At 35.9% G+C, this 14,799-nt stretch overlaps 1 protein-coding gene across 1 annotated transcript in view; it reads right to left on the bottom strand.

Moving 5' to 3' along the window:
- The window catches only part of LOC148942674 (zwei Ig domain protein zig-8-like), a 77,518-nt gene that overhangs the window by 295 nt on the left and 62,424 nt on the right, over positions 1–14,799 (bottom strand). The window contains exons 4-5 of the mRNA XM_089102235.1: positions 6,963–7,090; positions 255–423 (exon numbers count right to left, since the gene is read on the bottom strand). Coding sequence (XP_088958361.1) covers positions 255–423; positions 6,963–7,090 — 297 coding nt within the window. The remainder of the gene's footprint in view (positions 1–254; positions 424–6,962; positions 7,091–14,799) is intronic.

Raw genomic sequence — 14,799 nt, forward strand, 5'->3', positions numbered from 1 at the left:
TCTGAAAGGTGGCAGGACTACTCACGCTTATGCAAAACAAAAAAAAAATTATTTTAGCTTTGGTTTCATTATTCATTTTCGTTTGTGTTTGATGTATACTGCATTTCTTCCTTCATGGTAATATCTGTTCAATTAGGTTTGAGATTTTGTATAAGCTACTTTTAGAGCTTTAAGTTCAAAATTTACTTTCAGTGGAAACAAAATTGATTTTTTAAAATCTAAGCTGATGCACATAAGATAGTCTATTTACTTACCATTTAAAACATGTAAAAGAACTGACGCTGGTCCAGCGTTATCGGGTTTGCAGGTGTAGTTGCCGGAGTCACTCATTCCTGCATTTTGGATTATCAGAGAGCTGCTCGAATAAATTCCCTTTTCTACGACCACGCTAACACCACCTCTGGGTGAATCATAGCTTATAGCCTGAAATAAAAATGTATAATTTTAGTGACACAGCTATTAGAATGACCTATTGCAGCAGAGGCAGAAGTTTTTAAGTGAATTTCGACATGCGACAGGTCTCAACTGTTTGGGAGCCAATAAAAGTCCGTTGTTTTAGATTTTTTTGGATATTCTTATCGAACAGTTTGTGTTTTGAATTTTTTTGGATATTCTTATCGAATAGTTTGTAACATACTAAGGATTCATTTATTCATAACAACATCTTGTCTTGATCCATTTAACGCAGATTCCTTTAAGGTTGACGCTCATGCCTTCGCAAGTGACCAAGTTGCCGTCATTTGACATGGAAATCTTCGTATTCCTTCCCTTTAGAGTACGAGCAACAAATCGGGCAATACAAAAGAGAAGACTGGAATGGCTTAAGAAATGTACTTGCTTCTCTGCACTAGGGAGCTCTCTCCTTGAAGGGTTTGAGAAAACTTCAGAAAGGTGCCAGTAGGTCATGGTCGACTGTATCATAACTCATAGACCATCAAAGCAGATCCAGGTACCCAGCAAGGACAAATCTTGGTTCATCGTCCACTGCAAAAAAGCTATTCGATCAAAACAAAAGAAACACAAACGATGGCTACTCTCAAAGATTGAAAAGGAAAGACAGTTCACATGATTCAGCAATCACGTATTCAGTACAAAGACGAATTCACTGGCAAGCTCCAACATGTCTCTGCTTGAGCTCGTGGAGTGTTGTCAAAGAGGCCTTAGAGTCATCTAAAGAAAATTCAATTCCTTACCTAAACATTAGCACCGGAACTATTGCCCAAGACCTACAGGGAAAGACCGAAGTTCTTGCCTAGGCGTTTGCCAAATTCTCAACATTAGGAGTGCATTGAACTTCTGGAAAAAGGATAGGACATCAGGATATTGTCATTCGATATCGAGAAAGCTTTCTACAGAGTATTGCATCGTTGCCTATCGAAAAAGCCTTACGTTTATGGTGTCAGAAAACGTCTGTTAAAGGTAGTTAAAGCTCTCTTTGTGATCGCTCCCTGCGGGTTGTTCTTGACGGGTTCACCTCCCTCAAATATCCAATTAAGTCAGGCGTAAAGCGTAGGTCCTAATATATTGGGACCTACGCTTTTCATTCTTCACATAAACGACATGGAAGATAACCGTGCGATCCCTCTGCATCAGTTTGCCGATTACACCACAAAACATTTAGCTATTCAAAAATATGAAGATCCAGTCGAAGATCTTTCCCACTACAGACAGATCTATTGGAAGTTGAAAAGTGATCTGATGCCTGGAGAGTCAGATCCAATGCATCGAAAACAAAAGAACTTATCTAGTCCCGTTTAGAGGTACCACGTATACACTCCAACTTTATATTCCTGAACGAAGCTATAAAGAAAGTCGACGAGCTTCGTCTTGTTGGAATCAACTTCTCCACATTTCTCTCTTGGAACACACGCCTAGATCAGATAGGAGCCTCCTGCATAAGAAAGCTGTGGATAAACCTTTGCTGCAAAGCCTTCTACCGCTCAGCTCGATCAATCATCCCACTTTAAACGTTTTGCATCAGACCCATTGTCGAGTATGGATACCCACTGTTTTCTGGTGCTCCGAAAGAATTGCTGGCCCACTCCGGAAGATCCAATCTATGGGTAATAGGGTAGGTTTAGTCATTTCCCATGACTCTCTCTATTATGTTAGCGAGAGGTTTGATGTACGGTCAATGGCTATCTCCTAAAGTAGTTAGATGTACCTCGTTATCCACAGTTTTCACTTATTGTTCCCTCAATTTTTCATCCATCGTGACAGACACGAGAACACGGAGCTCGGTCCAATTATCTCGAGGCTAGCAAGCGGAGAAGAGAGCAGTTGAAGGAAAGTGGCATCCTACGTTGTACTTCGACCTGGAATGATCTTCCTGGGGAGGTTATCCCTAAAAGTCTCTTTGATGACTCTTAAAACAGATTCAATAGTCGTTTAAAAAACTCGCTAAGAGACTAGCGGCAAATCAGATATTTAGTTATAAATGGCACCGAAAATTTAGGGGAAAAAATCCGACAATCAGAAGGCAACGTGTACCATGAAAGATGAAATACAACTAAAAGCCTTGGGATGATTACCGTAAAGCTGGAGTAAACTGAAAGATGCATATGAAACAAAAATAATGTTAATCTAGATCAATCAATAGATCAGATACTAAACGGTTAGCATAATGTCTTTAATTTTAAACTCTGACATAAGCTTAACGAAATTGTTTCAGATTAAAGGGAACTTGTCATTGACGGGTAACAATACAAATCCGATTTAATCAAGGAACAAAAGATAATTTCCAATACTAGAACCAGCGAAAATATGTTTAAGCTTTCTTAAGATACCATGATTCATGAAATCTTTCTTTTTATCAAATTTTTGTTATGCTTGAAAAAAAAATTCCTCAAAAAGAAAATCTAAAAATATAATGAAAATATCCTTTAATAAAATATCCATTAATAAAACCATTTGAAACATGAATATTTGATAACTAATGAAAACCTTGAAACACTGTTGAGAAAATTAAGAAATTGGCCTTTGTAACATTTAGGGCCAGACAATTTAGATTAAACTATAATGGTTCCGTCTCATGTATATTGGATGGATTACAAGAAGCTCAGACTCCGTTTAAGCAGAAGCTACCATAAAATGTTATTACAGTAAGAATTGAAACAGAGTGATAAAGACGACAAGAAACTACAGGTTTGTTCACATAATTGAAAAAATACTGTTATTAATATGCTTCCACACAAAAAAGCAGTGGACCCGTAGTTGATTCTTGAGGGACCCCATAGCCAACGTCTGAAGGCAAAAGGAAAAGCGGATCAGCACAGTTTATCCTATCAAACAAACAGTACTTAAACCAATAGAGCTCACTTGCTTTCAGAGCAATATGAAAATATTTCACAGAAGAATGCAGTGGATTAAAGAGTCAAATCCCTTATATATATCCCCTCAGGATCTAATGTATAGCGGAGAGAATTCAAAAGTGTGGTACTTTCTGTTGAATATTTCTTTTGTAAATCATACTCGAAACCATAAAAAAAAAATTGAAACTCTAAAAATATTAATTGGATTTGATACCTTAAAATTATTTTACAAATTAATTCTCCTAAGGATCTAAAATTATTCTCCTAGGGATCTCAGGACTAAGAATCTTTGGTTTGACTATGAAATTTGATTGAAAAGCCAATTGAATTTGACATCCTGTGTGTCGGCAAGGTACTCTATCAGACGGGGTAGCACCAACCGGAAACTCTAAATCTACCAAGTTGCTCAAATGCTGGTTGCTTTGAGCTTATTTTAAATGTTTTCCTTGCAGGTATGCTACGACATTTTTAGACACTTCCCTCTCCAGAACTTTAAAAAGAAAATTCTTATCCGTTTAATCGAAAAAACAAAATTCACTCTTTCTAATGATGCAAGTTTCATTAATTCTGAATATCTTTATCTCCGACAAGAAACGGGATAATTTAAATGTTTTTAAGATTACTGCGAAAGTAGGTGCCATCTTTTAGTTTTTATGTCGTTTATTCAGATTTCGGACCCTTTTTCCAAGTTTGACATGTTATGGCAAGACTACCCTATTAATTCTAAATAGTTCGGTGAAACACAAAAAAAAAATGCAATTCACGAGATAAGTTAATCCTCTAAGTATCAAATAACCTTAGCACTGGAAAGCATCGCCTTTAAAAAAAAAAAAAAAACTAAACACAAGCAACAGAGAAATCGGCCTGTAATTGGCTTTACTGTTTTTTGTTCCCTGTACGTATAATAAGATGACTTGAGTACATTTCAGAACATTTGTGTTAGTAGGTAATATAATTTCATTTTAAAAGATGTGGAATCTTGGATTCTTCCCAGTGATAGTTGTCTTTATGGAAAAGTGAAAATAACACGACTGGAGGGAACAGATATGCAAAATAATGAGAAACTACTTTAACAAATAATGGATTTAATTTACTGCTAAAAATTTATTAGAATTTTCGAATGACTATAGTCGAAGTGCAGCTACTAATATGTTTTGGCATGAAGATTAAACCCAATAAGTGGATTCCTTTAAAGCAGAAAATGAGTTTGAAGGCACTTTTACACCTGTTGCAGCAGGTGGTTGAACAATTAAAATGAAATAACGATTAAATAGGGGTGTATTTAAAAGATTGAATAAAACAGAAGAATGTCAAGTGGTTAGTATGTATTTACCGTTATCGCGATTATTTGTATTTTGTCAAGATATTAATCTGTTTTGAGACTCGAAAGTTCAAGGCCTGTAGTTTTGCCATATCTGACTTATGAATCTCAACTTGATTCCCAGTCAATCTATGAATTTAAACCATTTTCAATAGTTATGGTAGTATTCGTGAGCCCCTAGTAAAAATTTCAATTTTTTACGTGCATACCGACTTTAAGAAGTTCAGACGTACTGCTGGTAAAAGGCTTAACGAAGGGGTATATCCTTGGCCCAATTTTACATTTATTTCTGTTACACATTCTGTGACATCAGTTTTGATAGTGGTGTCCAAGCTAAACTTTGTGATGTCAAAATCATTTACTTCGCTGACAACATCCTTATTTTAAGCTCAACCTTATCTGCTTAGCAAGAAAACGGTAAGTAGCCAATAAACTGTTATAGCAGTATTCCGTTCAAGGTCAATGGACTGAAAACCAAATGTGTTGTTTTTAATCATAGTAAACAGATAATAACATCTTCTTTTCCTCATTATAATGTATAAGGGGCTTGAGTTTCCTTGGAGTATTATTAAAATGAAAATAAGGCATTATATATGGATCTCATCAAAGATCTACTCAAACGCTCGATATTCAACAAGTTAACACAAGCCTGTGAGGCTTCACACGTAAAGCTAGTTGCTTTAAAATCTAGTTTGAATCTATGGGCTCCAACAAAACTTTACTACGAAGGGGTTCTTCCAAGTGTTCTCCATGTACACATCTCCTCTGTAGAATTGGTTAACTGTAACGGACAAATCAAAAGTGCGCTCTGTATTCTTTTTAGTACTTTTAGTTTTACCTAGACTGCGATGATGGGAGAGTAACTCGTCTATTTCAGTGGCATGAATTGCTGGTAATTAAGGTCGCTGTATCCAATCTAGAGTTGAAAGCATGAAGGAATGTCTTTAATTTTTTGCTTGGTTTTCCCCCTCCAAACCTCATTTACGAGTGCTGAATACATTTTAACATTTTTTATGAATGTGTTTTAACATTAATATATTTTAATAATTTAATTTACGTTATTTTGTGCCTTTCGATCTTTTTTTCAAGGTTCTTCATTATTTGTTTTATTTCATATCCGTCCATCATTATTATAAAGGCGTGCATAAGAAATTATTGTAATTGTAATTGTAGAAGGAAAAAAAATATTACTTAATAAAAACAAACAAGTTTCCATTTTTTCAATCTTTTATTGAAAACTCAACACTTTTGAGGCGTCTAGGTTGTGGTGCGATCAATGGTAGAGTAGGGCATAGAAAATCTCACCCACACAAATTCTGATCAAAGGTATTCTGTCTTGGGTACTAGTAGTTTGTAATTCCTATTAAACCTGTTATAAAATGCCAAAGGTTGAATTCCTTGTAGCTTCCTATCAAAGGCAAATATGTTGTTCCTAACTTTTTAAGTCTTCTACCCAAAGTTTCACCGCAGGAAAAAATAATCAGTTGTGGCAATCCAAAATTAGCACGAAAAACTTTTTAAATTTGTGAAAATGTCTTAAATGAGGGAATAAGGTAACTCTGTTTGTAGCAATAGTACTAATGCATATTTATTGCCAATTCTTTAGTTACATAATCAATTGTACTAATATATCTAAAACTTAAGATGTGGAAATAATAATACATTAAGTTGGAAATTCAACAAGCCATAACACATTCGTCTTTCTTTTAAGAAAATAGGATTAGGGGGATGGGAGAGTTTGGTGAAGGGCTGTAGAACAAAAGAGTTGAAGCTAAAAATCTTTGAAACAAATTATACGAGGGGGGAGAAGTTTGGGTGCAGCAGGCTTACTTTAGACTCTTCGATGATTGGAATATGATACTTTGGGGATATGATGAGATATAACTCTTCGAGGCTTTAACTATGATATTTCAAGACAAATATCTAAATTTCAAGTTAACAACTTAAAGAGAAGCTACGTGAATACGTCTACGTCTACGTTGGTTTTTGTTTCAAAAACAACATATAAGCTTCCGAATCCTAAGATTCAAATGGTCAAAAGCGTATTTTTTTTCTTCATCATCACTTGAGGCCATTAAAAAAAGCAAGGGTAGTGAAATAGGTAAAAAAGTTCTCAATTTATTGAAGAACAATGTGAATATGCCTGACGGGAGACTTTAACAAACCTACTCTTGGACGGCTTAGTTTCACTTTTGTTATCTTCTACATCTTGATGTTTTAGCCAAATTAAGTCCTTACAATTCAAAAATGTAATCATAAGAACAATAGAAGTGGATATGTTCTTCAAAAAACAAGATAAAAGCTTTTAATTTCTCTTCTTAATACTGTACCTTACTATTTAGGCTCCAGCGAATGTAATTGGGAGGGTGAGGAGCTTGAGTAATGGTGCATGTCAAATTGATGGTACTCCCTTTGTCAACAAACACTTCAGGCAAACCAAGTATTCTTGTGATTGGATCTGGAAAATAAGTTTGTAATTGATAGATAGTTTATTGTTCATGGGGAGAATGTTCCAGTTTTTAGGTAGGACGCCAGAGGGTAAAACTGTATAAGGAGCGAAAAAAGTCTGTAATTTTACAGCCCAATATCCAAAACATTATACTCTCAGATTGAGTCCAACCCTATTTCATCTTTTGATTAATGATTTGCCTGTGTTTCTTCCAATCTGGAAAATTGTTTATGTTGTAAATGTTGTAAGTAATTTATGTTGTAACAGAAAAAAAGTTATAAATATAGACCTCAAGCTCTTTTCAACTTTGGGCTGGAAAATGCAGGGGGAATTTTCGGTTTTTGCAATGTAGATATAGGAAAGGTTTGTCTTACATCTTGAGTAATTTTTCTAATGGAAATAGAAAAAAAAATTTTCACTATTTCACCATCTTTTCAGTCTGTTCCAGTCTGCTCAAAGTAGTATCTATATAGGGAATATCAACCGTACATTCAACCGTACATTCTCGCCTACAAGAATATACAGTGTGGTATCACGTGGACATTGCAAAAAAGCTGACAAACCTTTACCTATAAAGTGGTCCAACATGTTTTGAGAGTATGGTCATGTTGTATAAGACAACCAGACTAGGTTTTTGTTATTGATATCAACTGTACAAGAATGTGCAGCGTAGCTTCACGTGGAAATTTTAAAATGGCTGGCAACCTTTTATGTGGTTCAACATGTTTTGGGAGCATAGTCGAGATTGTATAACTCAACCAGAGTGGTTTTTGAGGCAACATCCGTTTTTTAGGGAACCAATCAGAGACATCGGAGGTTGCTCAATATACGGTAAGTTCATTGGTTACAAATAAAAAAGAGTGATTTACATTCGTCCTTGAGATTTTCTTATAAAATGCTCATACCTTACGATTAAATTTTCATAATGATTTAACATATCATGGATAATACACTAAATATTATTGACATTGAAGTTATGGATACATCAATTTATAATGTGAGTGCAGCTTAGTAAATTTCTTAATTTATTTCCAAAAAGAATAATTTTACCATCCCTCCAGTAAATTCAAATTTCAGGGGGCATAGCCCTCCCCCCACCAATACAAACCTTACAATATGATGATTATAGTCGCTAGAAAAGGTGAAATACGCACTTTTTTCTATTATGTAAATCTAACCCCCCTCCCCTCCTCTGTTTAAAAGTTTAATTCACTAGTTTTTGTTCTTTTCGTTCGAAATGTCCTTTTTTCCCATCATCAAAAATCTTTTTCGGTCTAAAGACGCTTGTGTTTATAATTACAGAAAGGGTCCTTTTTGGAGTCAGACTTCAAACGTGTCTTATCTGAGTTATGAAAACAAAAGCTTGGTGATTAAGACGGGGTTTGTGTCGTATTCAAAATATTTTCTTGGGAAGAAATTTTAAGTTTTATATTAATTTGGATTTTAGCTCGCATTTAACAAACATAGTCGTAGTTAGGTGAAAGTGTGCATAAATATCTTAATTTTTAGTCTAATTGCGTGGCTACTAAAGGAACAATGAGTATTTTTTTTCTTTTTTTTGTGCTTTCGCAAGAAGATAGCTCGCCTTTAACGAACTTAGCCGTAGTTAGTTGAAAGTGTGCATAAATATCTTAATTTTTAGTCTAATTGCGTGGCTACTAAAGGAACAATGAACATTTTTTTTGTGCTTTCTCAAGAAGATAGCTCGCCTTTAACGAACTTAGCCGTAGTTAGTTGAAAGTGTGCATAAATATCTTAATTTTTAGTCTAATTGCGTGGCTACTAAAGGAACAATGAGCTCTTCTTTTTGGGCTTTCGCAAGAAAATAGCTCGCCTTTAATGAACTTAGCCATAGTTAGTTGAAAGTGTGCATAAATATGTTAATTTTTAGTCTAATTGCGTGGCTACTAAAGGAACAATGAGCATTTTTTTTTTTTTTTTTTGTGTGTTTTCGCAAGAAAATAGCTCGCCTTTAACGAACTTAACCATAGTTAGTTGAAAATTTGCATAACTATCTTCATTTTTTCTTCTGTAAAAAGGGAAATCGTTTTTTTTTCGTACTAAATTTTTCTTCTTTTTTAAGGAGGAGGTGGATTCATACAGTTACTCTCCTCCCGAAAAGAGAACAAGATGGAACGATACCACATCGATGCAAGCTGCAAGGCCTTCCATCATCAGATATGCTAGCTTCATTACAAGTTCTCTGGACCAGCCAATGACCACACAACTTTTAATGCCAGGACCCTCTCATACCAGTGTCAGCTCTGCACAAACCTCTATGCAACCTGGCAGAAAATTCAAGAGGGAATGGATGGCTTCTCATAATGCATCAGCTTCGTCTACTAAATATCATCAAGGCACCCCCCTTCATGGTTTGCCAGGGACTTCAGGCATACACATACAGTCTGAATTTGGAAATGTAGGTATTTTACCTCTACCTTCTACCTGATAATAGAAATATCTACCTATTTCTTTCCATCATTTTTTTTAGTCTTTTCTTTTCAACACTCTAAGAGTGTATGTCAGAGAAATTAAAATATTAATCCCTCGCTCCCAACCATTGTTTTAAATTTCTCTGCTCCCCTCAGAGATACCTGAATATAATATATTTTTTTATGATTGTCAAAGAAAGCACTCTTTTGCGTCTTTCTGAACTTTCTGGGGAGGGGGGTGGATGTAAGTATTTAGTTTAAATAATGCTATGAGGAATTGAATTTTGTGGGTGGGGTGAAAATGGTACTTATTCAATATCCTGGAAGACATACGACTAAAAATGCTTCAGTATAAATAGGGGTATTGCGTCTTTCGGTACTTAATGGGGAGGGGGATGTAGGAAGGTATTTAGTTAAATAATGCTAGGAGTATTTGAATGGTTAGAGTTGGGTGAAAAACGGTCCTTAGTCAATTTCCTAGTAGATATATGGTTAGAAATGCATCAGAATAAATTTGGGTATTGCGTCTTTCTGAACTTTCTGGGGAGGGGTGGGGGCAAGAATTTAGTTTAAATAATGCGAGGAGGAATTGAGTTTTGTGGGAGGGGTGGAAAATGGTACTTATTCAATATCCTGGTAAACATACGAATAGAACTGCTTCCGCATAAATATGGGTATTGCGTCTTTCTGAACTTTCTGGCGCGGGGGTAGGGGCAAGTATTTAGTTAAAATAAGGCTAGGAAGAATTGAGTTTTGTGGGTGGGGTGGAAAAATTAATATTTTATTTTAACTTTATAAAATAATGGTTATTTCACATAGAAAATAAACCTTTTTTCTATAGATTAATGAAATAGCAGTGCCATTTTCATTGGGTCATGAAACATCCCCATTTAGTGGACCCGAACAAATTCTAGCACCACCAATGGAGTTTAGAGATGAACCTACATTAGTTCTAGACAATATGGAATGACATAGGGGTTTTCTAAATGATTGTTTTGGGGACATTGCCAGCCTAGACGATTTAACTTGTGACATTGACATGGTGGAGGACCCTGAATGGACAGATAGATTTATGCGAGAGCATTTAGGCGATGTTAGTAGTGCATCTGAACCGGGTCCTCATAAAGAAATTCCGTCACAGGACAATACAGGCTGGCTTTAATCAGCTATCCCCAAACACCTTGGAATACATACTAACTGACTTAGAGGACTTCAGGCCAGCTCCATCCATTGCAATTGAACAGACTGGAGGTGGTGCTATTGACAATTCTATGTCACCCCCCACCATTCCACTTAATGATACAGCCAGTAGTAGTAGTAGTAACGATACAGCAACAACACAAGTTTCCCCATTTCCAGATTTTTTTTTCTTTCCAACTCTGCCTTGCACCACACAAAGGTCTAGAGTGCCAAATTCCGTGACCCATTTAACTATTTTGTGTCAGGGGATATAATACCAGAACCCCTGGACATTAAAATTTTATATACTAATAAGATTCAAGCATATCTTGAACCAACGAGGGTGGGGGGGGGGGTGGGGGGTCAGTTTAAAAGCATCAATAGCACTAAAAATATTTTTTTAATGAAAATGCGGGCGAGCTGTATTCGAAATACTTGCACACAGAGATAAATAATTTATGAGACCACACTGTCTAATCATGATAAAACAAAAATCGTGAAGAAAGGAAGAAAACGAGGACAATAAACAGCCAGTGAAAAAATTGAAAAATTATGCAAATATTTCGGTCAAAACCTCCGCTTGACCATCCTCAGTGCAGAATAAAACTGATAAAAATATAAAAACCAAACCTTAAAATAAAAACACCAAACTAAAATTGGACGACCCTTTCCTAGTAACGGTGAAAGGGTAACTGAATAAAAAACAAATTTAAATGGCATTTCAAAATTTCATTTTGCGTAAAGCACTTTTAAAGGCTGATCGCTTTCCAGTTTGATTGTTATTGGAGACTCTATTCGATTGCCCAATATAACTTTGTGGATGTATGTAAAAACGATCAGAATTAATAATTTTGTCATAAATGGGACTTAGACAAATTTCTCCAGAGTCTCTATTGAGAGCTACCTTTTGGTGAATGTGCTTTGTTATTTCAACTACCTCCCTGAAAACTTGCGTGAGACCCTTAACGGGGGCAACGATGGAGGCCTCGTCAAACAAAATGAAATGGTGTGGACTCTCGTACACATATTGCGCCAAGGCGGAAACAAAAACCTCAGGCCTTTGGCGTAACCTCATTGCCTTGTCGATTGAGGACTTGTGCTCAAATAACCTCTCCCCCAATTGCTGTTTGGTTCTACCAACATAAAAACAGCCACAAGAACAAGGAATTCTATAAGCACCCAGAATGGGACTGGTTTTATCTTTGCCGTTGTTAAAAAAGTTCTGTGTAATATTTGAATTTTTAAAGGCGACGCTAAGTTTATGTTTTTTAAGGATTCTTTTCAATTTGTCACTCAATTTTGGAATGTAGGGTAGAACATTGAAAAGTTTCTTATCATCCACCAATGGGACGGTATTTGTTGGAGCTTGTGGACCTGATGCACTCCCCTCTGCCTTTTTTCGTCTTCTGTCTATAATGGTCTCAAGTAATTTTATAGGGTAGCCATTGCAAAATAAAATGTCCTTAATATAATTCAATTCTGAGTCTATGTGAGGCTCTGAGCATATTCTTATTACTCGGTCAATCAAAGAAATAACAACTCCTCTTTTTATGCAGGGAAAGTGGTTGGAGGAAAAATGCAAATACTTATCGTTATGCGTAGGCTTTCTATAAATAGAAAATTCAAGGCCAGGAGACTTATTGAAAATTAAAACATCTAGGAAAGGAAGTTTGCGGTTATGTTCTAGTTCTAAAGTGAACTGGTGGTTAGAGTCCAAAGTGTATAGATGAGTTAAGAAGGAGTTAAGTGACTCCCCTCCATGCTCCCACACAGAAATGACATCATCCACAAACCGACCCCAGAACTGGTGTTTCATCGGAAAATTTTCCAGAGCAGAGATTTCAATGAATTCCATATAAAAATTTACCAAAATGGGCGAAATATTTGTACCCATGGGTAAACCTCTAATTTGGGTGAAAAATTGATTATTATATCGGAAATATGAGGAGGAACTATTGCAAAGACGGACGAGACGCATAATAGTTTCTATATCCAGTTTTTTGTAGTCTATTTGATCAATATTATCTTCTAATTTACTTTGAAGAGCTAGTTCACATTTTTTAATGTCGCAAGACGTATACATAGAAATGGCATCGAAACTGGCCAAAATTATATCTTTTTTTGTTTCAATGTCTTTTAGTTTTTCAACAAGGTGAACTGAATTTCTTATGTATGAAGTTTGCGTTTGCATAAGGGGGCGAAAAGGTGTTGACAACCATTTGCCCAATCTGGCAGTCGGAGAGCTATAAGAAGCCACAATTGGGCGTAGAAGAACTGCATCTTTGTGGAGTTTTGGGAGCCAGAATAATTTAGGAGCTGAACAATCTTTAGGATAAAATAATTTATACATTTGTGGAGTAATAAGTCTTTCCATTTGCAAAATTCCTAGCTCCTTTCGTACTAAACGGGTGAACTTATCGGTGGGGTCTGAATCTATGGGCCTGTAAGTATGGGTGTCGGATAAAATATCTATAAATTTTGTATTATATGAAGTTTTATCAAGGATAACAATTTTATTTCCTTTATCAGCCCTGGTGATAATGATGTGTGGGTCTTTTTTTAAATTTTTGAGAATTTGTGTTTCCTGATTTTTTTACCTTGAGGAATATGAAATGAAATCGAGAATATTATTAACCACTTCTCCTTGAAGTAAATCTGGATTTTCCACAGCACCACGAGAACCAAATATACTCGCCTCCATTATTTTGCAATGGCTACCCTATAAAATTACTTGAGACCATTATAGACAGAAGACGAAAAAAGGCAGAGGGCAGTGCATCAGGTCCACAAGCTCCAACAGATACCGTCCCATTTGTGGATGATAAGAAACTTTTCACTGTTCTACCCTACATTCCAAAATTGGGTGACAAACTGAAAAGAATCCTTAAAAAACATAAACTTAGCGTCGCCTTTAAAAATTCAAATATTACACAGAACTTTTTTAACAACGGCAAAGATAAAACCAGCCCTATTCTGGGTAGTGGTGTTTATAGAATTCCTTGTTCTTGTGGCTGTTTTTATGTTGGTAGAACCCAACAGCAATTAGGGGAGAGGTTATTTGAGCACAAGTCCTCAATCGACAAGGCAATGAGGTTACGCCAAAGGCCTGAGGTTTTTGATTCCGCCATGGCGCAACATGTGTACGAGAGTCCACACCATTTCATTTTGTTTGACGAGGCCTCCATCGTTGCCCCCGTTAAGGGTCTCACGCAAGTTTTCAGGGAGGCAGTTGAAATAAAAAAGCACATTCACCAAAAGGTAGCTCTCAATGGAGACACTGGAGAAATTTTTCTAAGTCCCATTTATGACAAAATTATTAATTCTGATCGTTTTTACATACATCCACAAAGTTATATTGTGCAATCGAATAGAGTCTCCGATAACAATCAAACTGGAAAGCGATCAGCCTTTAAAAGTGTTTTACGCAAAATGAAATTCTGAAATGCCATTTAAACTTGTTTTTTATTCAGTTACCCTTTCACCAATACTAGGAAAGGGTCGTCCAATTTTAGTTTGGTGTTTTTATTTTAAGGTTTGGTTTTTATATTTTTATCAGTTTTACTCTGCACTGAGGACGGTCAAGCGGAGGTCTTGACCAAAATATTTGCATAATTTTTCAACTTTTTAACTGGCTGTTAATTGTCCTCGCTTTCTTCCTTTCTTCGCGATTTTTTGTTTTATCACAGGGAGATGTTGGCAATTCGCCCGCATTTATCAAATTATGAGGAGGTTTTTCTAAATTGGGTTAATAGTATTCAAACTAAGTGGGAAAATTATAACGCGGGGGGTAGTTGGTCGATTGTTTTATTTATTGAAAGTTTAAATGTTAATATTCGTAGATTTAAAAAGGATTTTATTTTCAGAGGGGGGAGTGGGCCGAGGGGTATTGAATTAAAATATCATTCAGATTTAGAGGGATGTAGGGGGATACAACGAATCTGTTTCGATACGAGGCTTCACTGTTTCAAGTATGCATTTTTAATTGGTGCCTACAGACCACTTCAAATAGATGCCCCTAAGAAAAAGTAAAATGAAATGAAAGTTAACGGTAGGGAGGGTTCAAAGTTCCCAATAGCAGATTTTATTTGTTGAAATGATCAATTTTCC

Source organism: Artemia sp. Qi Xiang Cuo, chromosome 16 (assembly GCF_049724085.1).
Source record: "Artemia sp. Qi Xiang Cuo chromosome 16, ASM4972408v1, whole genome shotgun sequence".
Lineage (NCBI taxonomy): Eukaryota > Metazoa > Arthropoda > Branchiopoda > Anostraca > Artemiidae > Artemia > Artemia sp. Qi Xiang Cuo.